The 22747-nt window shown below is 36.1% G+C and overlaps 1 protein-coding gene across 6 annotated transcripts in view; it reads right to left on the bottom strand.

Annotated features, from left to right (window-relative positions):
* The window catches only part of FBXO38 (F-box protein 38), a 62436-nt gene that overhangs the window by 37561 nt on the left and 2128 nt on the right, over window positions 1–22747 (bottom strand). For 5 of the 6 annotated variants that reach the window (XM_061151670.1, XM_061151672.1, XM_061151671.1 and 2 more), the window contains exons 2-9: window positions 16936–17126; window positions 12793–12926; window positions 10152–10315; window positions 9784–9949; window positions 6860–6997; window positions 5570–5707; window positions 1911–2004; window positions 835–965 (exon numbers count right to left, since the gene is read on the bottom strand). In XM_061151670.1, coding sequence (XP_061007653.1) covers window positions 835–965; window positions 1911–2004; window positions 5570–5707; window positions 6860–6997; window positions 9784–9949; window positions 10152–10315; window positions 12793–12926; window positions 16936–17063 — 1093 coding nt within the window. In that variant the 5' untranslated portion in view covers window positions 17064–17126. Of the gene's footprint in view, window positions 1–834; window positions 966–1910; window positions 2005–5569; window positions 5708–6859; window positions 6998–7992; window positions 8291–9783; window positions 9950–10151; window positions 10316–12792; window positions 12927–16935; window positions 17127–22747 lie in introns of those variants that run through there. The other variant, XM_061151674.1, reaches the window with a different exon arrangement.

Raw genomic sequence — 22747 nt, 5'->3', positions numbered from 1 at the left:
GCTGCACTCCATGGGGTTGTAAAGAGTTGCCCATGACTCAGCAACTGAACAACAAAAACAACAAAGTCCTCATGTTCTGTTACAATGCAAATTAGATCCAAAGAAAAAACGCCACCTGGTATGACACTGAGATTTTAAGAAAGACTTGTTATAAGTTACATGAGTAAGAAACCAATTCTTGCAAAAATAAAAACATGCTGATGGTGTAAATGTTCTTGCATGTCTGACTACTGTCATGTGGGAAAAAGTTTGAATAGTGAACTGACATGCATTCAAACCCAAAGGATTGAGTTCCCAATTTTAAATACATTCCAGAAAATGCTGTGAACAAGCCTTCCAACAGCAGTTATCATTAAATGAATACTGACCAAAATATGCTAACACTATCAGAAAATCCAGAATCCCCAGTGGGCTTATTATGAAAATGAAGAGCAGGGGTAGGGCCTGGGACCTCATCTGAGAGGACCATCAAAAGCTTCAAGAAGTGTGGTAGATCAAATTCAGCAAACAGAAGCAAGGATGACATTCTGTGAAAACAATGAAGTAGAATGGGAAAGAAACTTGGGGAGCAAAGTGGTGACAATATCAAATGTAGCTAAGGATCTTTTTTTGGGTAGACAACCACTTCATTTTCTGTAATCTGCTAATATCAGAGGCAATATAGGGAAAAAAAAAATCACTGGCACTTCAAGTTCAAATTTCAAGAAGTGAGAGCACCTGAGATTTTAAGTATTTTTATGTCTAAGAAAATAATGGCACATCCAAATTTAGGGTTCACTTTGTCAAGTAAGTTCCCAACAATAATTTTAGGGGAGTAAATGAGCTAATTCTTACTCTGCAGCAAAAACTCATCTACATATCCCAGATGAAGGGTTTCAAACTGGGGGAATTCCAACTCTGCCATCTTTAGGGCGGAAAAGACGCCATCTTTGGTTAGGGAAGGCTGGATCCGAACTTCATGTAACCTATGAACAAGAGACACATAAAGGAATAAAATGAAAGCCATCAGAATAGAAGATTCTTCCTAATGTAAGGCTCTGAAAGAAGTTTATCGTACTGAAGTTTCAAAAGCAAAAACACTGCCTCCTCCATGAAAAAATATCAGAGATGCTTCCTTTAAAAGAGCATTTTATAAAAGTGAGGGCACATCTCGTGTACACTAAAGCCACAGTAAGAATGAATTATAATAATCTTATATCCTTTTTGGTAATTTCCTAAACCTGATTAAGTCAAGGCAAGAATCTGGTATTTCTTTAACACCTTTTAGAGGCTAATATTAAGTCCCGTTTTTAACGAAGAATCTAGTCCTATAGTAGGTAACAATATCTATTTGCTTAAATACAGTTTTATTTATACTCTTCATATTCTATGATGGAAAGGAAGAGTTTAATTTTTTAAAATTCAATTTAAATATTATAAAAGCAGAGGTAGACTTTTGATGTGCGGGAAATAGTAAATATGGCATCAAGTGATGTAAAGATAGGTTAAAAATTTAAAAGTGTTAAATGTTAAAGGTCAGGATGCTGAAAAAGCTGACTTAAAACAGTGGTTTCTAAATAGCAATTATCCCCAACTAAAACAATTCAGAAAACTGTCCAGAGGATGAAACAACGGCTCCTGAGCAAATATCAGTACTGACTTCTGTTGGAATCTCAGGCACTTTCAGGTAACTGGCAGCTTTTCTCTGGTGAGATCATGCCCATTTTAACACTTGCTGGGTCTGGAGTGCAGCTCAGTTGGTCATCAGTTGTACAGAAGACTTCCCCTAAATGATAACCTACTGCTATTTAAACAACTTCTCTGTATTTTAAATCTGAAAAAGTCATGATCAAACATCATATATATATTCTGCCAATTTTTATAAAACAGAAAAAAACATAGTTATGACCCAATGTGAAAAGAAAACGTACCTACGGGCAGCAGTGATGATGAGGTAACCAAGATCTACTTCAAGTGCATTTTTACAAGCTCCCAAAACAATAGTGTGCAAATTTCGAAAACCACCTAGTTAAAGGAAACAAGGAACAAAAACAATTATCATCCCATTTGACCATAGCACTTTCTTTTTTTTTTCTCTTTTCTCATTTATTTTTATTAGTTGGAGGCTAATTACTTTATAATATTGTAGTGGTTTTTGCCATACATTGACTGAATCAGCCATGGATTTACATGTGTTCGCCATGCTGATCCCCCCTCCTACTTCCCTCCCCATCTCTTCCTTTTGGGTCTTCCCAGTGCACCAGCCCTGAGCACTTGTCTCATGCATACAACCTGGGCTGGTGATCTGTTTCACACTTGATAATATACATGTTTCAATGCTATTCTCTTAGATAATCCCACCCTCGCCTTCTCCCAGAGTCCTAAAGTCTGTTCTATACATCTGTGTCTCTTTTTCTGTCCTGCATATAGGGTTATCGTTACCATCTTTTTAAATTCCATATATGTGGGTTAGTATACTGTATTGGTGTTTATATTTCTGGCTTACTTCACTCTGTATAATGGGCGCCAGTTTCATCCATCTCATTAGAACTGATTCAAATGAATTCTTTTTAATGGCTGAATAATATTCCATGGTGTATATGTACCATAGCTTTCTTATCCATTTGTCTGCTGATGGGCGTCTAGGTTGCTTCCATGTCCTGGCTATTACAAACAGTGCTGCGATGAGCACTGAGGTACACGTGTCTCTTTCAGATCTGGTTTCCTTGGTGTGTATGCCCAGGAGTGGGATTGCTGTGACCAAAGCACTTTCAATAAAGCATTTATATACACTTTCAGTGATAATTGTTTAGGTGTAATCATTTTAGTGCTTGTATATAATAGTGTGGTTTTAATTTTCATTTCTCTATGATCAGTGAAATTTACCATATTTTCATGTTTACTACCATTCAGATATCCTCTTTCAAAAGATCTTTTCTATTCAAAATGTTTTCCTATTTTTCCTATTGTTTCTGACTTTTTCTCACTAGTATTAGTTCTTTTTGTATTCTAAATACATAAATTAGAATTCATGTATTTTAAATTCTTTCAGTTCAGTTGCTCAATTGTGTTCAACTCTTTGCAACCCCATGAACTACAGCACACCAGGCCTCCTTGTCCATCACCAATTCCCAGAGTTTACTCAAATTCATGTCCATTGAGTCAGTGATGCCATCCAACCATCTCATCCTCTGTTGTCCCCTTTTCTTCCCACCTTCAATCTTTCCCAGCATTAGGGTCTTTTCAATTAGTCAGTTCTTCACACCAGGTGGCCAAAGTATTGGAGTTTCAGCTTCAACATCAGTCCTTCCAATGAACATCCAGGACTGATCTCCTTTAAGATGGACTGGTTGGATCTCCTTGCAGTCCAAGGGACTCTCAAGAGTCTTCTCCAACACCACAGCTCAAAAAGTACAATTCTTTGGCACTCAGCTTTCTTTATATAGTCCAACTCTCCCACCCATACATGACTACTGGAAAAAACCATAGCCTTGACTAGATGGATCTTTGTTGGCAAAGTAATGTCTCTCTTTTTTAATATGCTGTATAGGCTGGTCATAACTTTTCTTATAAGGAGTAAGCATCTTTTAATTTCATGGCTGCAGTCACCATCTGCAGTGATTTTGGAGCCCAGAAAAATAAAGTCAGCCAATGTTTCCCCATCTATTTGCCATGAAGGGATGCGGCTGGATGCCATGATCTTAGTTTTCTGAATGTTGAGCTTTAAACCAACTTCTTCACTCTCCTTGTTCACTTTCATCAAGAGGCTCTTTAGTTCTTCTTCACTTTCTGCTCTAAGGGTGGTATCATCTGATATCTGAGGTTATTGATATTTCTCCTGGCAATCCTGATTCTAGCTTGTGCTTCCTCCAGCCCAGCGTTTCTCATGATGTATTATTCTGCATGTAAGTTAAATAAGCAGGATGACAATATATAGATGCACTCCTTTTTCTATTTGGAACCAGTCTGTTGTTGCACGTCCAGTTCTAACTGCTGCTTCCTGACAGATTTCTCAAGAGGCAGGTCAGGTAGTCTGGTGTTCCCATCTCTTTCAGAATTTTCCACAGTTTATTGTGATCCACACAGTCAAAGGCTTTGGCAAAGTCAATAAAGCAGGAATAGATGTTTTTCTGGAATTCTCTTGCTTTTTTGATGATCAAGTGGATGTTGGCAATTTGATCTCTGGTTCCTCTGCCTTTTCTAAAACCAGCTTGAACATCTGGAAGTTCACGGATCACGTATTGTTGAAGTCTGGCTTAGAGAATTTTGAGCATTACTTTGTATTCTAAATATTCATCTGACAGCTGTATTGCAAAAAGCTTCTCCCACTCTGTAGCTTGACTTTTTACTCCAGCTCTCACTTATGCCTTTTGATGAACAACAACAAAAAGTCTTTATTTCAAGTTAGCACAATTTACCAATTTTTTTCTTTATGGTAAATGCTTTTTGATGTACAAATCTCTGCCCAACAATGTTAAAGAAGACATTCTCCAAACTTTTCTTTTGAAAAGTTTATTTTTTATATTTGGATCTATGATTTTTATAGAATTAACTATTGTGTGAGATATTCTGGCTCCTTAAGTAAAATTAGAGTTGTTCTTAAACACTTATTAGGGAAGAAAAGTCTCTGTTGCTCTTTTAGGCCGTTTATGCAAATTCTTGGCTTTTGGCACCTCTCTCTAGGTCTTCTAATGAACAGTTCCACTGTGGTCTTCTTTTCCTTTCTGACTTTCATCTTGTTAACTACAGACATGGAGTAAAAATTACACTGTTGATTTTGAGGGAGTCTCCATTCCCTTCACACAATGTAATGAACTACACTTGCACCAGACTCGATTAACTGACAAAATGTTAAAAATGCACTGCTTACTCATTTTAACAGTATTAATGATAACATCTATTTGTTACCAATGGTACTCGATGATTTTCCATTTATATTTTCAACATTCAAAGTTACATTTTCTGTTCCCAACTATTAATTATCTATATAGCTAAACTTCTAGGTCTTTTTGTTGCAATGAGGAGATAGTTAACATGGAGCATATTCTACTACATATGATCATTTAAAATATAATTATGGGTGGTAGGCAGTAAAATCATCTTTTCTTTTAAAAGCCATCATCTGATGGGTATGGGTAGATCTAGTATCCAATTGATAAACTTTAAAACATTTCATATACTATAAAGTATCAGACAAATGTTAGGTTAACATTTCTAACGCCTGAGTTCTTTTGTAAACCTAATTTGTCTAAGTCAAAAAATCTCTCTTCTCAGCAAAAGCCACTAGGATATTTCTGTTAACATTTCTCAGAAAGATTTCAAATATACCATGAATTATTAGCTAACTGATAAGTATTAACAAGCCAGAAACATGACTTATCATGCTACTATTGAGAAGGTTTAACACTGCATAAAAAGGAAATGATTACTAGCCACACTCATACTTATTCTTCATCAAATACACCAGACAGAAAGTAAAATTACTAACAAGCATTTCTTTTATAAAGACTCTGTAGAAAAGCTAAATAAAAGCTTAATAAATTTTTTAACTGATTTTTAAAATATTTAGTAACTAAAGGAAAATGAATACCTGATCTCCAACTGTCTTCAACTACATGCTGTATAAGACCTCCAAGGAAAGGAACTCGAACCATTTCTAAATGTTCCAAGTTGCGGGCAGAGGCTAAGCCTGTTACTAAAGGGACATATTTCAAGGAGTTCGTGGGTCCTGAAGAAAAACAATTTCAATGGAACAATGTAAATTGCCAAGATGATTTTTCAAATCAGCAACTGAAATGAATAACTTATAAATTCTATGTCTGAAAATGATAGCCAAATGGCTGGCTCTTGACAATTTATCACTGGAAACAAAACCATTAGTAAGTCAACCATATACTGATTCAGCATAAGGATTTTTCAGTAACATTAGAGATTTAGTATTTTTTTAAATTCCCTGGAGTCTCAATAGTCTTGAGCTGAAAATAACTGAGGGGGAAAATGCAAGTTGAAAATTTGATCCTTCATTAAAGTAAATAGCTCAATGACTTAAACATCTCTCTATGTGACCAGTATTATATTAGGTGTTATGGAAGATCACAAGATAGGATCCTATCCATCAAAGAGTTTGCAACTGACATGGACATAAAACATGAATAATTATAAAAAGATAAAAAGGCAGAACATATCAAAAACAAAAATCAAATCTGATGTACTACATAAAAAAGAGAAGTCAGTCGATGAGGCAAAACTTGCATAAAAGATGCATACAAGTAAAGAGGAGGAAGGAAGTGTTAAACCTCAGGACAAGAAAACAAGAATAAGAACAGACACTCAGGTGAGAGCTGGTACGGTTGTTTGGGAACAGTGAGTAGACAGGCCTGACAATAAAAGGGGTACTTTGGAAAGGACTCTGAAATAAGGTACCAAGAACAGCTCTGGTTATGAACTTTGAAGCAGAACAGTCCCCACTTGACACACTAGGACAGCAGAAATATTGAAGGTTTTGGAACAAAAATGTAGTATCGTAAAAGCAGTGTTTTATGCTTTACGGTATACTAAGTCAGACAATAGTTACATGCAAAAAGATCAAGAGACCAGAGACACAGAAAGTATACAAAAATTTATTAAAACAAACCTATATAAAAAGTGCCCATAAGAAATAGGTAGACATTTTGACACTTTGCGAAGGGTCAAAGGCAAGTCATGTGTCTACTGTCTTTAAAACAAAAAAAGTACATTTACCTACATAAGGTAAGTTACAAACATAAATAGTAACAGCATAATATAATTTCACTTACAACTGTATCGTATCTATGCAGTTTGCTTTAGGGTATTTTTAGAATGGTATATGTATATTTCCACTACAACTATAGACCCTTACCTGCACAGTTCCTCATGACAAAAGTTCGTAAACTGATGCAAAGAAAATCTTTGAACGGCTGTGGTTTAGTGAGTCTTACCCACTTCATGTAAAGGTGCCTTAGCATTGGGATACAAGGAATTTCAGGAACATTCACCCCTAAAGCATATACACAAAAAAAGAAAAAAACAAGAAAACCACTAAAAGACACTGTTTGCTGTGTACAGGTTCAACAGTCTATTTTTCAAGTTGACAATATATCCTTCCTGGATATTTTCATCAGAACAAACTACCTAGTTAGCGCCTATGAAGATAAGCTTATATAAAACAGGCTTGTAAAGAACAATTTAAACAAACAATGAACAGACTACTTTGTAATTTCTTTAGAAAAGGCAAATGGAAAGATGGGATTTAAAAAGTACTTCAACATTTTATACACATAAGCTTTTCTCTTAACTCTGTAACTCTTCAAGAGTTACCAGGAATCATATTTGCAGAGGACCATTTCTGGAAGAAAGGGGACGTACAGTAGGAGGATAAGTCAAGAGACACGGAAGAAGAGAGAACATGGGTAACTTGAAAATTCTTATGGAAGGAAGCAGTTTGAGGAACTTGCCCAAAAGCCTAAACACTGTAGATTAGGGAACAGCAAAGAAGTGACAAATTCTCAGAAAGAAATTCAAGGATCCAGAGTGATGACATTTAGAAAGCAACAGCTGGCAAAATCAGTTTAATGTAATTTTTAACCTTGAGTCAGTAGAAGCCCTGCTAGCAACAGCAACTAGAGAAAGCAAAACTGGGAGTACTTAAATTGGTGGTTCTTTGAAAGCTAAATTTATGCACATTCTACTATAAGCATTACTCCTTAACCTGGTCCACCTGAAAAAGCATAGCTAGCTTTAGCTTTGCACTATGCGTAAACACTGTACTCACTGGGGATTAGTCCAAAGGAAGAAAAGCAGAAGTAAGGTACAGATTGAGACTCAAGACGCAAAATTCACAAAGATATATTTAGCATCTACCATCATGGTGGTAGTTCTGATTAGGAAACCCAAGGGCAGCAAGGGTGAGACAGACCCAGACAAGACAGTTATATTCTATGCCCAATCCACATTTTATCCCAAATCCATTCTATAAACAAAGGACACAATTACCTGTCTTCCCCAGCATGTTCATTAATTTACTATACACGTTTGTATCACCATCACAGTGTTAAACTGTTGAATTAATCAAATGAATTAATGCATGTCAACAAAATTTACCAAGTACTTATTTATATTTGCAATGAACTGTGACAGGCATCATGGAAAATATAAAGATATAACCACAGTCTCTGACTTTAGAGAGCTTATATTATAAACTTCAGATATTATAGAATTCCTTTATTACCTAAAAATCCAAATTCAAACTAGATATCCAAGTCTTTCATCAGAGCCACCCCTTCATCTTGTAAAGGAAAGACTGCTGGAGAGCTCTGCCTGTCTCCCATAGCTGCGTATCTAGCTGGTTTTTAAGACCTACTCCTTAACGTTCCTGCTGCTCTCCCTTCCCAGTCTCAGAAATACCCAGTTCTTCAGGACCATCCCCAATATCTGGAAGAATGCTTGGAACAGAGCAGATACTCAATATGTACAAGTTAAATAAAATACTTAGTCAGTACTAAAGGTCAGACTATAGTAACAGGAGTCCTCCCCACCACCCTGAAATTCCTTTCAGCAATCTAAGCCAAAGACAACAAATTAAATTTGAGAAAATGTCTGTCCTTATCATTTACTTAGGTTTGAAATTATCAGGATACAATTTCAGAGAATATTTAGACGGAGAATGCCCTGTCATCACTGCAAATAAGGTGTCTTTGGAAAAAAGACCACTTCCTCCTCATTTCTCAGGGAAACAGAGAAGTGGCAGAGTTTTCCAGAAGCTCTGGGTTGAAGAAACGGGGGAGTTTTCTGCTTGGAGAAGATACAAGTAAACAAGAGTTTTATCTAAGATTTTTTATTGTGTCATGTTCTAGAACTGAAGAGGATAATAAAAGTAGCCACTAGCTACATGTGGCTATCTGATAAACTACAATAAAATTTAAAAATTCAGTTTTTCTGTTTCACTGGCCACAGTGGGTATCATATGTGATAGTACAAATATAGGACATTTCCATCATCACAGTAAGTTGTACTGGAGAACTATTCTCTAAACTCTCCCCTAAAGGGTAGTGAAGTTGCTGGGTCATGTCCAGCTCTTTGCAACCCCGTGGACTGTAGCCTACCAGGTTCCTCCGTCCATGGGATTCTCCAGGCAAGAATACTGGAGTGGGTTGCCATTTCCTTCTCCAGGAGATCTTCCTGACCCAGGGATCGAACCCAGGTCTCCTGCATTGCAGGCAGATGCTTTACCCTCTGAGCCACCAGGGAAGCCCCCTAAAGGGTAGAGCTAGGAGCAAAAGGTGGGTATCAGAAAACAGGGGCAAGATTCCAGCTCATTCAAAAAATCAAAAACACAAAAAGCCCAACAACTTTCCAAATTACTCAAACTGCCTATTAAAATGAAAACAGACTGATTTTGAAATAGTAGTTTTCTCACCTACCCACCAGGCCTCTGGCCCCAAAGGCTCTTTAGTGGGAAATCTAAATTTTTATGCAAGTCTCAGAAGCATTTCTTTTTCTTTTTCATATATGTACTTTAAAATAAAATATTTAATTAAAAATTAAATTTTTATTTGGAGGATCACTGCTTTACAATATGTTTCTGCCACACATCAACATGAATCAGCCAAAGGTATACATATGTCCCCTCCTTCTTGAACCTCCCTCCCACCACCCACCCCATCCTACCCCTCTCAGTTGCCATCAGCAAGGCTATTTCTAAAATCCCCATTATTCCCTTTCCATTAATATTCAGCTGTATGGCATTTAAAGGAGTTACAAGTAACCCAAGAAACATGTACTCACCAACTAAATGTAAAGTTTGAATTTTGGCTCCTATAGGAATTTTCAGTTTATTTTCAGGAGGAATTGGAAATGCTCCATTACGGTTACGAAATTTCCCCAAAATATGAACATGTGGCATGTATGTCCAAATGGATTCTACTAATTCCAAGTGAGAAGTTTCCACACCCTACAAAATAATGCCAAAGCAAGCATAAGAAAGGCTTTTATTTAGCATCCAAAGCTTCTATTTCTATATCATAAGATCCTAAGTATGCAGTGGAACTTAAAAGTTCATTATGAATGAAATTTGCATGAACATGTTTTATCATTCTTTTAATTTAGTGCTTCATTAATCAGTTGATGTCAAATGTTCAACCAAGTGCACTCACCACTAAGTTTGGGCATGCCTGCAAAGCTTCCAGAACTCCTGGAATGCTAAAAGCCTCATGGCCCCGTACCCTTCGCCTCTCAAGGTATCGAGGGTGAAGGCCATATAGCTGTTCAACATCTGGCATCTTCTTTAGTAGTGTCAGAAAACTGGAATCTGTGAAGCCTAAGAAGTTCACAAGTATTTAGAGCCAAGTTTATCATCACTTGTTATTTTTATCAAATGTTAACAACAAAAAGATAGTATTTTTAAATTTTCATAAGGCTAACATTACAGCGGAACAAATGGTTAAACAGAAAATATTTCCCTTAGGAACAGAAAATGTATTAGAAACACCACCTATTCTGAGTTGATACTTCACAGTTGAGGCTTTTTATTATTTTGTTGTTGTTGCTGCTGCTTTTAAGGAACAGACCTCTTCAACTAGGAACACCATTCTTTCAACCCAGATGACTTGGACCTGGTGGTGAGGAAGGACAACCTATCTGGCCACCACTCTCCTTCTCCAAAGGTACTTTCTGGTCCATAAAACCTTTATGCTCTATAGAGCACACAACCAAAAAAATAAGAAAGACAGGATCCCCATTTTCAGGAAGCTCACAGTTCTAACCGAAATCCCATCTCAAACTGGGTTCTCTTAGGTACCCATGTCACAACAATTACTCTATCCTGTGTTTAACATCATTCCCAGGATATTTTAGACAATTCATTCTTTTGAACAAGACAGGTGCAAGTTAGCTAAGAACATAAACGATCCAAACTATGAGGATGCTGAGCTGACAGAAAACTATTTATCTCGAAGGCCAGCTGTGCTCCATTGTGGGAATCCACCAGATGGGAAGAGAGAAATACTTTCACAGTACGAGCTGCTAGTGCTTGGTAAGTAAAGAGATAAGTATTTTAATTTTTGTTTTTAATGGAGGCCATCAGTAAGGCAACTGTTTATAAATATATAAATAAAATAATAATAAATAAAAATAATAAATATAATTATAAATAAAAATAAAATAAATAATATAATAAAATATAATAATAAATAATAAATAAATTTATAAAAAATAAAAATAAGATGATAATTTTCAAGAATACAAGTTCCAAACCATTAAGTCTTACTACAATTTTCAAAAGTTGTTCTAGTTGTATAGGGCTAGTCAAGATGCTGTGTAAACTCCAAATTCACAAATAATGAAGAGTAAGAAGGGACCTCGGAGATTACCTGGTCTCTCTAATTAAAACAACAGTCCTCATTATTGTTCTGTATAGTAACTCTACTGACTAAGCCATTCAATGTGTTAATCATTTCACATATCTACTCTCACAACCCAATGAAAAAGTTAATCACTCCATTAAAAAAAATAAAAAATGAACATTACCTTTGCCAATGGCCATCCTCTTTTGTTGTATATTACACATTGCCTCCCACCCAAGAATGGGTAAAGTTCCACCTTTACAAAGATGGTGGGAGAGTCCAAGGATATCACATAGGTAAACCATAAAATGCTATATAAAAACCTTATTTAGCATTATTATATAGAGAATCAGGGTATAAACTCCAGAGACTAGACCCAAGTGGCACTAGCAAAGCAGGGTTAGTGAGATCTTATTCTAGGCTAGAGACTTTTGATTTCACTTTTTTACATTTGTTACACTGATGGGAAGGCTTGGGCTCACAGGTATTTATCACAGTCTAAAAGAAGCCAGCAATGTAAAAACACATTCTTCTCTGGTTTGATAAGGGGCAGAGATTTGCATTTTAAGATTGCACCACATGGGCGCTCTGCTATCCTGTCTCGTTAGTGCATTAACCCCATCTCCACAATTCCTACTGGCCTAACCTCTGTTAAAGCAAACCTAATAAAACAAATAACAGTCCTTTTCACATTGCCCCTAATTTTTTCTTTTCTCTATCTTTGCAATATGATAAATCCTCTTCCCTTACAACAGTTTCTTTAAAGTATCTGAAGACAAACATCACACCAAGCTAGGTTCTACCCTCAAGTCTTTGCGATGGTCTTCAAAAAAAGATATAGTGATAACTCTGATCAAGTGACAAAGTTATCAGTTGACTGATGAGCTCTTAAAAGGCTATGTAGCAACCCAAACTGTACATCATCTCAATATTTCAGAGGTAGTCTGTTCTGTTCCTCATAACAGAACAGAGCAAGACAAAAATCTCCTCAGCCCTTCACTTCTATTAAGCTCCCCACCACTCCACTTTGCCCAGCACCATGGCTTCATCACATTTTCAAAATATCAGGATATGAATACTGTTGATGAAAGGTAGTTTAAAAAGACATTCAAAATTGCTAAGCATTAAAGTAATTAAAGGACCACTGTTAACTGAAAAGCCTGATTAGCCCTTAATATTAATTCTTCCCTTTTAGGTGTGCTCCATTTAACTAAAGTCATTGACTTTTTCCAGTGGTCTCTTTACCTGAGGTCCATTTGTTATGGTTAGGCTACAAACTTTTTTGAGTTCTTCATGTGCAAGACCAATGCATAATTTGAGAAAATTCCAAGACCTAGTACAGACCTTCTAAAAGTGTTAAGACTATCCCAAAGCAACAAGCAATTTTTGATGGGAACACTATTATTAGTTTCCACTGGGGCTCCACTGTACATTACAGGTTAAATTTACTTACCACTTGGCATGTATTCCCACCATCGCCCTGCACAGAGATCTACAACCCTCACAACTCTCAGATATAGGGTGACTGCTTCCTTTAGCTTCCGGGAAAGACACTCCATACACATGATATCCTGCAGGGGGAGGTACCTTTGTAAGAGAAAGAAACCCAAATTTATCAAGTGGGTAATTAGTTCATCTAACTGATAGGTTATTTTTTTCCTTCCTCCATTCTCCTGCCTCTTAAGTAAAATAAGACCCTAGGAATATTCACCAGGTTTTAAGATTAATATAAATACATAGGATTTTACTTAAAAAAAAAAAAAAAAACAGCAAATACTTAAGCATCCACAGAAAGTGTAGAGCTCCCTTCATATAGCATTGTATAAATCCTGCCTTTCTCCTTATAAGAACAAAGAAAATCTAAAAGAAAAAAAAAAGTCAGTATATTTCAAGGTATGGTGATATGGGAATGTAAAAAAGATTAGAGAGAAATGATTAATTTAAACCTAACCTGTATTATTTTATAGTTTTATAGAATCCATTTCCTAACGTGGCTAAAAACATTCCTCTCTGCTCCTGTTCACCACCACAAAGAATCTCTACCATTTTCTTCATCAACAGATCTGTATACTAAGTTTATGGTGTATCTTTTTCCCTAGATCTTTTACCTTTTAATCACATATTCTTTAAGTACTGTATAAGCATAAACTCATCTGAATTACAATTTTCTTTTTCCAACCTCCCCTGTTATCTCTTCCTTCATGAAACTTTTCAACTAACCTCTACTTTTGTTCTGTTTCCAGTAATACTATTATATATTTTGAAAGATCAGAAAAATCTCATCTCTCTTTCTCAACAGACCTAGGTTAATTTAAGGGAAAAGAAAAAAGGCAAAGCTCCTCTTTATTGACCCGGTGTTGTATCACAGACACTGTACTACAGCCACTGTTCCATTTCACAACTTTGCAAGCTAGATTCTTTTCCTGTTTGCAACACAGCCCTCCGCAATCCTTTTTCTTTCCTTCTCTGTTCTGCTGTGTTCCCCAGCCCCTGACTCATCCCTTTATGAATTGACTGGGCAGTGGAAGGCATGGCAAAAGCTTTATGCTATTGTTAATCCCCTAGCTGAATACATTCTTTAACATCTCTTACGTGTTCCCTTAACCCTACCTACACTTCTCTGAATGATTCCTTCATTATCTTCAAATTCCAGCCAAGTATACCTTGCTTTCTGCTAAAACTCTCATTGATATAGTAGGTGCTATCATTGTTCCACTTTACAAGTAGTGAAATTCATCAAAAAGTTAACCAGATAAAAAAGTCAACAGTTAGATAAGAGAGAGGAAGAGCATGGATGTCAACAGGTATGTCTATTTCCTAAAAATTAAGCTAATTCTAAAGGTAAGTCCAAGTATGCCTGCTGAATATTTCTCTGCTCTATTTTTTCCCCCCTATATCTGGTCCTTTGCTTTCTCCTTTGTAACTATTTAAATAAAGCAAATAAAATAAAGTCAAATTTTCTACAAAAAAAAAATTGTCAACTTAATCTACAGTTTCTATTTCTCAGATATGAGGATAATTTTCAGAAACTATATTACTATGCATTTTATAAACAATGAAAAATTGAATTTGTTTTCTAAATCAAGTTTTGCCACTAAAACTTTCCCCCACATACCATTAATTTTTTTTTCTATCATTAATTTTTAACCAAAGTATTTGCCTTAGTTAATATTGTTTAATATTACACTCCCTTGAAATAGAAACATTAGTAATCTTATAAAGATTAGATAAACAATGTATTTTTACTCCACAGATAAATGGTCAAAAAGTTGGAGTTCAAAAGACAGATCAAACATGTTTTAGAAAAGATGTGTTTAACATGGCAGGTACAGCAAAGATTGGGTTTCTTTTACGGAAACCATAGTTTTTTCTTATTTCATGAAAATATGCTAAACCATTACTACAGGACTACAAAAAGAATCTTCAAATAAAAACTTTACAGCCTAAAAAATAAATGTTTATTTTTAGAATAAACATCTCAGACCAAATTCAAGCACTCAGCTTAGTTCACAGTTATCATTACATTCTGCCAATCTGCTGCATGTTTTTTTCATAAAAACTAGGGTACATCCTTCTACTTGATTCCACTCCTTCTACTGCCATATTCTGTTTGAAATGCAAAATCAAATCCACTATCAATTTAAAATATGATCAAATTTGTTCATAATACGTCCTACCATTAGTCAACAAACAACAAACACAAATCCCTAGAAACCATTTTACCTATGCTCTCCTCTAGAATTCTAATAGCTTCATTGTTTAATTCACTGAAACATTTAGAATACAGTTGTCAGCATGTCCACCCGTGACTGATTCATGTCAATGTATGGCAAAAACCACCACAATATTGTAAAGTAATTAGCTTCTAATTAAAATAAATAATTAAAAAAAAAAGAATACAGTTGTCAGAAATGAGAGATAAGGACATACATTATTATTTTCTTCAAATAGTTTTTAGGCTGTGACATCATCACTGAATAATCCACTCAGCTTTTTTCACTGATGTGAATACCTAGTCTGTCATAAACCGGATCCCCACATATATTTGAATCCACATATGGAGCCTATATATGGAGTCTGTTTTACCCAACTGGCTGGCTATCTTCTCCCGTAACAAATCTTTAATTATTTTATACTTTAGAATACATTTGAACATCTGCTAGGGTCAGACTATTTCTGGAAAATTTTGGCTACAGGAGTTTTCCTGCTAGGTTAACTTTAGTATCATCTTGTTATGTTTTTAAAAAAAAAAAAAAAGGTCTGTTAATTGGGCCTTCTATTACCAGACAGAACTGAACAAAAACTACACTGACAGAATAACAAACTGCAGAAGATAAAGACTGAGACAAATTTATACTGAAAAAAAAAATACAGTGCCTATGGTTCCCCAAAGTAACTCTATCACTATTTTATATAATCTGCAAATATTTAATAATTTTTTAAAAATTGAAAACCTTTCTAGGAACTTCATATGTGGGAATTTCCCCTAAGTAAATAATCTAAAATTATGGAAAATTCAAATGTTTAGAGAAGTTCATTGCATTATTTAAGAGAAAAATTAGAAGTAATCCAGATGAAATAGAAGAAAAAAGGTAATTACATCATAGTCAGTGGAACAGAAGGCAGTGACTAAAATGATAAAGACCATGTAGTAATATGAAAAAAGGCACAACACAATCATAATCACTAACGCTTGCAAGTATTTGTGTCATGCAGTGTATAAAGTGCTTTAAAAGAATTATCTCAGATGGGAGGGAGGTTAAAGAGGAAGGGGACATATGTATATCTATGGTTGATTCATGTTGATGTTTGACAGAAAACAACAAAATTCTGTAAAGCAATTATCCTTCAATTAAAAAATACATAAATTAAAAAAATAATTATCTCACTGAATCCTCATAATAACATCTTTATCTCTATCATTGGTCCACAGCTAGCAAATGAGACTCAAGAGTCAAACTCTGGCCTCTCATCTCAGAGACAAAAGTATGTTAAGATGTGTTAGTATTTGAGTGATAATGAAAGAAGAGAGCAGGAGAAATTATAATGACAGAGTTTTTTGGTTGTTTTTTTGGATTTGTTTCTGGTTTTTGTAACAGTTGTTAAGTACAGTTTAGATAAAAATATAATTTTTAAAAACGGTTTTGAAAATAATTTGTCAAAACAATGTTAATGTGTACACTGCATATGGTGGTTATTATTTCACAAAACTGTATTTTCCGTTTACTTACATATATGTGCACACTGAGCAAAATGTTGTTTCTTACTGTGGACTGTAATCAGAAAGTCAGAAACACTGTCTTATGCTGTACACAAATGGTACTGTAACAATGAAAGTCAACAAATCTATCAGTCAATAAGAATTCTAAGCAGCCTGGAATGTTAACAGTCTAGACAATGTCTGCCCAACAGAACTTTCTGCAACAGAGGAAAGTTCTTCACTGTCTGTGCCATCTATACAGTAGCCACCAGCCATACCAGATCTTTAATTTAAACATCACATGTAGTTAGTGACTACCATTTGGACAGACAGCTCTAGGATTTGCTTCTACTTATAAATTCCAGGTAGGTGAAAATCAACCAAACAAAACCTTACCTAAAAATATGGCAAAGCACTTCATGTGAAAGTTGATTCATATAGTCCTTTGTTTCATCAGATACTGCTTCCTCAGGAATTTCATTATTCATGAGACACGTTTTAACACTTTTCTTCCGTGGACCCATTGTTGTGTTATCTCCAGGATCAAAGAGCAAATCTCCCCTCTTGGTTACTTGACTTCAAAGCACCTGAAAGCAACCAGTGATCAGAGGAGACTAAAACACGCCAAACCCAGACAGAAATTATCCTTATAAAACAAAGGTAAAACAATGTCGATTCTAGAATACAGACACACAACAGTAGTGCTATTACAATGATACAGGCTACATTCAGATGAACAAAAATATTACACAAAAGGCACAGAATACCTTTTTTCTGAAGAGAAGTAAAGGTAAAAACTAATTATTTAGAATGAGCAAAAATCCAAAGAATCAGGAATCCTGAATTCTATTTGTACTGTTGCTTCCTAGTTAATTTACTCAATTTCTCCTCGTGTAAGGTAAGATCATTAAACTAGATACAGGTGCTTATGATTCTAGGATTGCCCTTAACATAGCAGAAAGCAGAAGACTCCTAGATTCTAGTCCTAGGTCAGCCCCAGATTATTTCTATGAACTTGAACCACCGTTTAAATTCTTCATTTTCCCACCAATAAAGTGAGGGGATCTGATTCTACCAGTGGGTCATATATCCCTTTAAGAATTTGATGAAAAAATAATAATAATCTTTTCCACAAAAAACAAAAACCAAAAAAACTGCTAAATTTTATGAGCAACTTCTGAAGAATAAAACTACCCTTCTCCCTCTCTCCCTCACATAAATATTAACGAGCAGAAGTTAATTCACTTTTGTATTAAATGTATGTATGGTTTGTTTGTTTGAGCGAAGAAGGAGGGGATGGGAGGGAGAAAGGAGGAAGAACTGAGTGGGGGAAAAGAGAACAGGAAGAACGGAGTGAGGGAAAAGAGATAAAAGTCAGATGAGCAAACTTCCGCCTAGAGGTTTATTTTGTAGGTCAGGTTAAGAAGGAACTACGTGAAAACAGTGTCATTTACTTTTTGTTTTATAAAATCTTCATTATTTTCTGATTATAAAGTTATATGCTCATTATAGAAAGTCTGTAAAGTGTAGGAAAGTATAAAGATGTAGAGAAGTTATACCACTCAAGGCAACTGGTGTATTTCCTTCTAATCATTTTATATATATAATATATGAGCTGTATATATATAAAACTGTATATATATACAGTTTTACCTGTTCATGTAAAATAGTCACTCAACATGAAAAGATTTTCCTGTGCTATTGAAATCCTATTTTTTAGTAACTGAATTTGAATAGAAAGTGAATATAGCAAAATTTACTGAACTGTTCTTCTATTATTAAATATTGACTATGCTGGGCTCAGTCATGTCCATAGAGTCTCTTTTGTGACCCCCATGAACTGCAGCCCACCAGAATTCTCAGTCCATGGGACCCTCAGACAGGAATATCAGTGTCATTTAAATAGTATTATCAATTATCTCTGGTAAAATTCTGAAAAATTAGATGGACTCAAAGTGAGAGAACTCTAGAGTTCAAAGCTTAATCATGTTACAGTGATGAAAAGAACTGCTGCTGCAAATCTGTCGGTCTCTCATTTACAGTGTTTGCTCCCTTTTATGCACCAATGTTTTTCTTAATTATATTGGTACTACCAAAAGTTTCTAAAGTGGACCACATGCTTCCATTTTCTTACAGAGATGAGTCAATAAAAGCATCACCTTTTCTTGATGACCTGAAGTGATCAATATGAATATACTTTATATTCTGTAATATATTCTCAGGGATTAGTGAACTATATGGAGTTCCTGGGGCTCCTTTGCTTCAGCAGATGGGAGAAAACTACAAGGCTGAGTGAATTCTTATATTTTTTTGTGTGCATGTGTGTGTGTGCTCTGGTCTCTTCTCTCACTGAATGGTTATGCACTGTGAATTATGGCAGGTGTCAGCATGCTTGCTTCTCTCTGCACTCCACCCAAACACATACACAAACCTCTTAATTTGCTGCTTCTAATCAGCTATGGCCTGGAAAACCAAAGAAATAAATTTTTAGAATTGTGGGTGGATTAATATCAACATGCACTTAGTCCTACGGCTTGAAGGAATTCTACACAGTAGATACATGAACTACAGTTCACTGAATTTGTCTTTAAAGAAATATATAGACAGATCAAACAGAAACCAAATCAGCCTACAAGAAATCCTAGTTTCCAGAGGATAAAATCTTTCCAATCTGATCAAGTACTTTTCCAATCTCATCTTTCAATTTTTACCACTTGTTCATTCCAGCCACACCAATCTCAGTTCATGCATTTAACATTCATCTTTTATTCCTAATAAGTTACTAACTCTGGCTAGAAAGTCCTTCCTTTCCCTTTCTTCTTCTTTTTGCTACAAAAGCATTATTCTGCCTTCAAAATATAGTTTAAGGTTCTCTGAGAAAATGTCTCCTACTAAACTTCTCTTCTGAGGTCCCTGTAATATACTTCACTAACATGTGCTTCTCCCATAGCAACTTGGATAGTATTTTATTGATTATGTCTCTGCCAGGAAAAGGAAAAGAATCTCAATCTCTGGCTACTGGGTGATGACAAGTCCTCATTCATAGCAAATCATACATCTGATGTGTAACCATCCATGAGTCTTTCCATTCTTCCATATGTGTTTAGCAGAAAGGCAGCTAAGAACCATTTCACGCTCCTATGAGCATTCTATTTGCCACCACAGCACTCAATGATCTCAGCAACAAGCCCGTAACCCTGGCAAAAATATAATCACACTCTAATAAAAACACAAAACAAATAGCTACCCTGAGGCATTCAAATATGTTGACAAGACTATTAATCAGTACACACCAATCCAACCATGGATTAATTCTCCAGTTATGTTATTTAGCACATGCGTCACCCTTTACACCCTCACCTTTGCTAACTCTAACCATTCATGGATACCATGTTCTTGACCTCATTCTTTAAGTAAAAATCTTTCTTGGCCCTTCATCCTCCTTTCACTAAGTGGTGTAGATCTGCTACTCTCATCTTACAATTCCATCTTTTATCGCTCCTTATTTTGCAATACTGCGGTTTTGTGTGAATCAGGTTTAGTAGCTCCAGTAAACAACACACACTTGAAATTTTAAACAAATAGACTGCTCCTTAAATATCACAGAGTTTACATAATTTCCCTTGTTTAGAACTCAGGAAAATATTTACTCACAGATATGACATTATACAACATTACAGAGAGGTCAGGTTAGGTCTCCAGCAAGCCCACAAAAATCCATTTTACCTACTATGCATTAAGACTAACTACCAAAGAGCCTAAGTTAGCAGGACTGTAACAAAACTTTAGGTGAAACTGTATATATAGTTCCCATATCAAGTCTAGAATTGAAAACTTGGTCACAGAGCTACTTATTTGTCAGCAAGTGGAGTAGTGAGCCTTCGGTGGGGAAGGGACTCATGGAGATGAACAGTGGGGTAAAGGATAAGACTACCATCTTCCACCTAGGGGCTTTAACAGTTCAGGACCCATACCTAGGGGAAATCCCCAAGTCCTCTCCAGTCCCACTGTCCTTGGCAGTGTTAAGGACATTAAAGACTTCTTCAAGGACTCAATTCCTTTCCCTCATCACCACTCAAACTCTATTAAAAACAAACAATAACCAAAACACCCTACACAACTGTTTCAACTGAAGCTGGCTTCATCATCACTTGAGTGAAATACATGACTAGACAATGCTGAGAGCATTTAATCCACTAAGTACAGAGGCCCGGTATCCCTGTTTGAGAAGAAAACACTATGAAAGACAAAGAGACCTAGTGATGATGAAGTCTCTCTTATATGTGCACTCTCTCTACCGCTTGTCTTTCAGTGGAAAGAGGATAAAAGAAGGTGACAAGAGAAAACTATGATGACTAGCCTTCTCTGTCTTGGTTTCCTCCTACCCTTCTCTCCAAAATATCACCACTTGTCACTTGAGAAACTCAGCCAAGTAGGAGAGGTCCAAAGCAGCAGTCAGCTGAAAGGGGAGAAGAGGGAAATTCCAGTTATCAGCAGTGGATAAAGATGATATATAGGAACAAGTTTAGCATAGGAATTATGGAGGGTAAGGGAGAGGTGAGTATAAATAATGACTACAAATATAGAGAGACTATTATTTGCAGCAACAGGTGTTATTTTGGGGGGATTCCCTGGTGGCACAGTGGTAAAGAATCCACCTGCTAATGCAGGAAACACAAGAGATGCGGGTTTGATTTGTGGGTTGGGAAGATCCCCTGGAGTAGGAAATGGCAACCCGCTCCCGTATTCTTGCCTGGAAAATCCGACGGACAGAGGAGTCTGGTGGGCTGCAGTCCACAGGGTCGCATGCAGCCCCCAGGTGAAGAGTCAGTCACGACTGAGTTCTGGAGGCTGAGACTAAACCTTTAGGAAACATCATTCTGAATGACAAAACTTTCATTTTCAGTGAAAGTTAAAAGGTGAAGGGTCCCTCAGAAATTAGTCACACAGTTCTTAATTTTTTGTGGGTCACAAACCCATTTGGGACTATGACAACAGTTGTACATCCCCCAAAGAGAAAAACAAAACACTTCCAGACTCATATACTTTCAGGGTCTTCACAGAGACACGCAAGCTCTTCAACAGGACACTATCCAAACCTGGTTCCTCAATTTTTAGATGGACAAACAGAACCAGAGGGTATAAGTCACTTGCCAAGGGCATATATTAAGCACCAAGAGTTTATGCTGGGATTCAAATTTTTCAGCCTACACTATACAACCTGTCATCAAGTCAGTCCTCTGCACTTCAGCTGGCTGCCGCATTCCAGAACTATGCCCCAGTGCTTGGAGACGCACTTCTTGATGCTCTGATAAAACTGCTGCTGACCACACCCTCCTTCACAGATTAGAGCCTGTGGTCCATCTAATTTGATTCCCACACAATAGCTTACAGAAGCCCTGGGTCTCTACAGTCATCCTGTAAAGGCTGTTTAACAGACTTTAGCCAAAGGAAGCATTATTTTTGTTCTAGTGGTCCAAGTACATTCTAACTAACAATAAGTCTGAATTGTTTCTGAGTATTCTTTAAATTTGAAAACTCATCAAGGGAAGGAAGGTCCTCTTCATTAACACAATTTCTTAGGCTGTTTCATCCCTTGCAATCTGCCAGTTCAAGCTTCCCCCATCCCAAACTAGACTACCTATCCTCTACTAATTTAATTCATTCTGGTTGCTCCCAAATTTATCCCTCTCTTTTAAACCTTAACCCTCAAGGCTATTTCTAACATTTGCTGAGGAGCACCTTGCTTGCAAAATAATTTCCCTTTTTATTCTCTATTCCCATTAGAGAAGTTTTAACACTTATTGTACACAATTCTATCACTGATACCTATAGAAAGTCCTACATAAATCCACTCCTTTACTCCCTAAATGTACAACTTAGAAATCTTCTTATACCTGCTCATCTTGTCAACATCCTCTTCCATCTCTCTTATTCTAATTACTCTCTTCCTCAGATCACAGTGGACCCTCCAAGGTACATGTTTGTCTCTTACTAACATACCTTATAAGGAAGAGATAAACTGACTTATCTTACAACTAACTGGAAAACTTAGGGACCTCTTCTTTTATCAGACTTTCACAATGCTGAATCAATTTCCCATTCTGTATCTAATTAATAATAATTTTTTGGAGAAACTCCTTTGTTAAACCTTGCTATTATCAATCAATCTATCCATCCATCCAACCGTCCCCTCACTTGATTATTT

Source organism: Dama dama, chromosome 9 (assembly GCF_033118175.1).
Source record: "Dama dama isolate Ldn47 chromosome 9, ASM3311817v1, whole genome shotgun sequence".
NCBI lineage: Eukaryota > Metazoa > Chordata > Mammalia > Artiodactyla > Cervidae > Dama > Dama dama.
The sequence above is the reverse complement of the archived record's forward strand: the minus strand, read 5'-3'. Positions and strand labels throughout refer to the sequence as shown.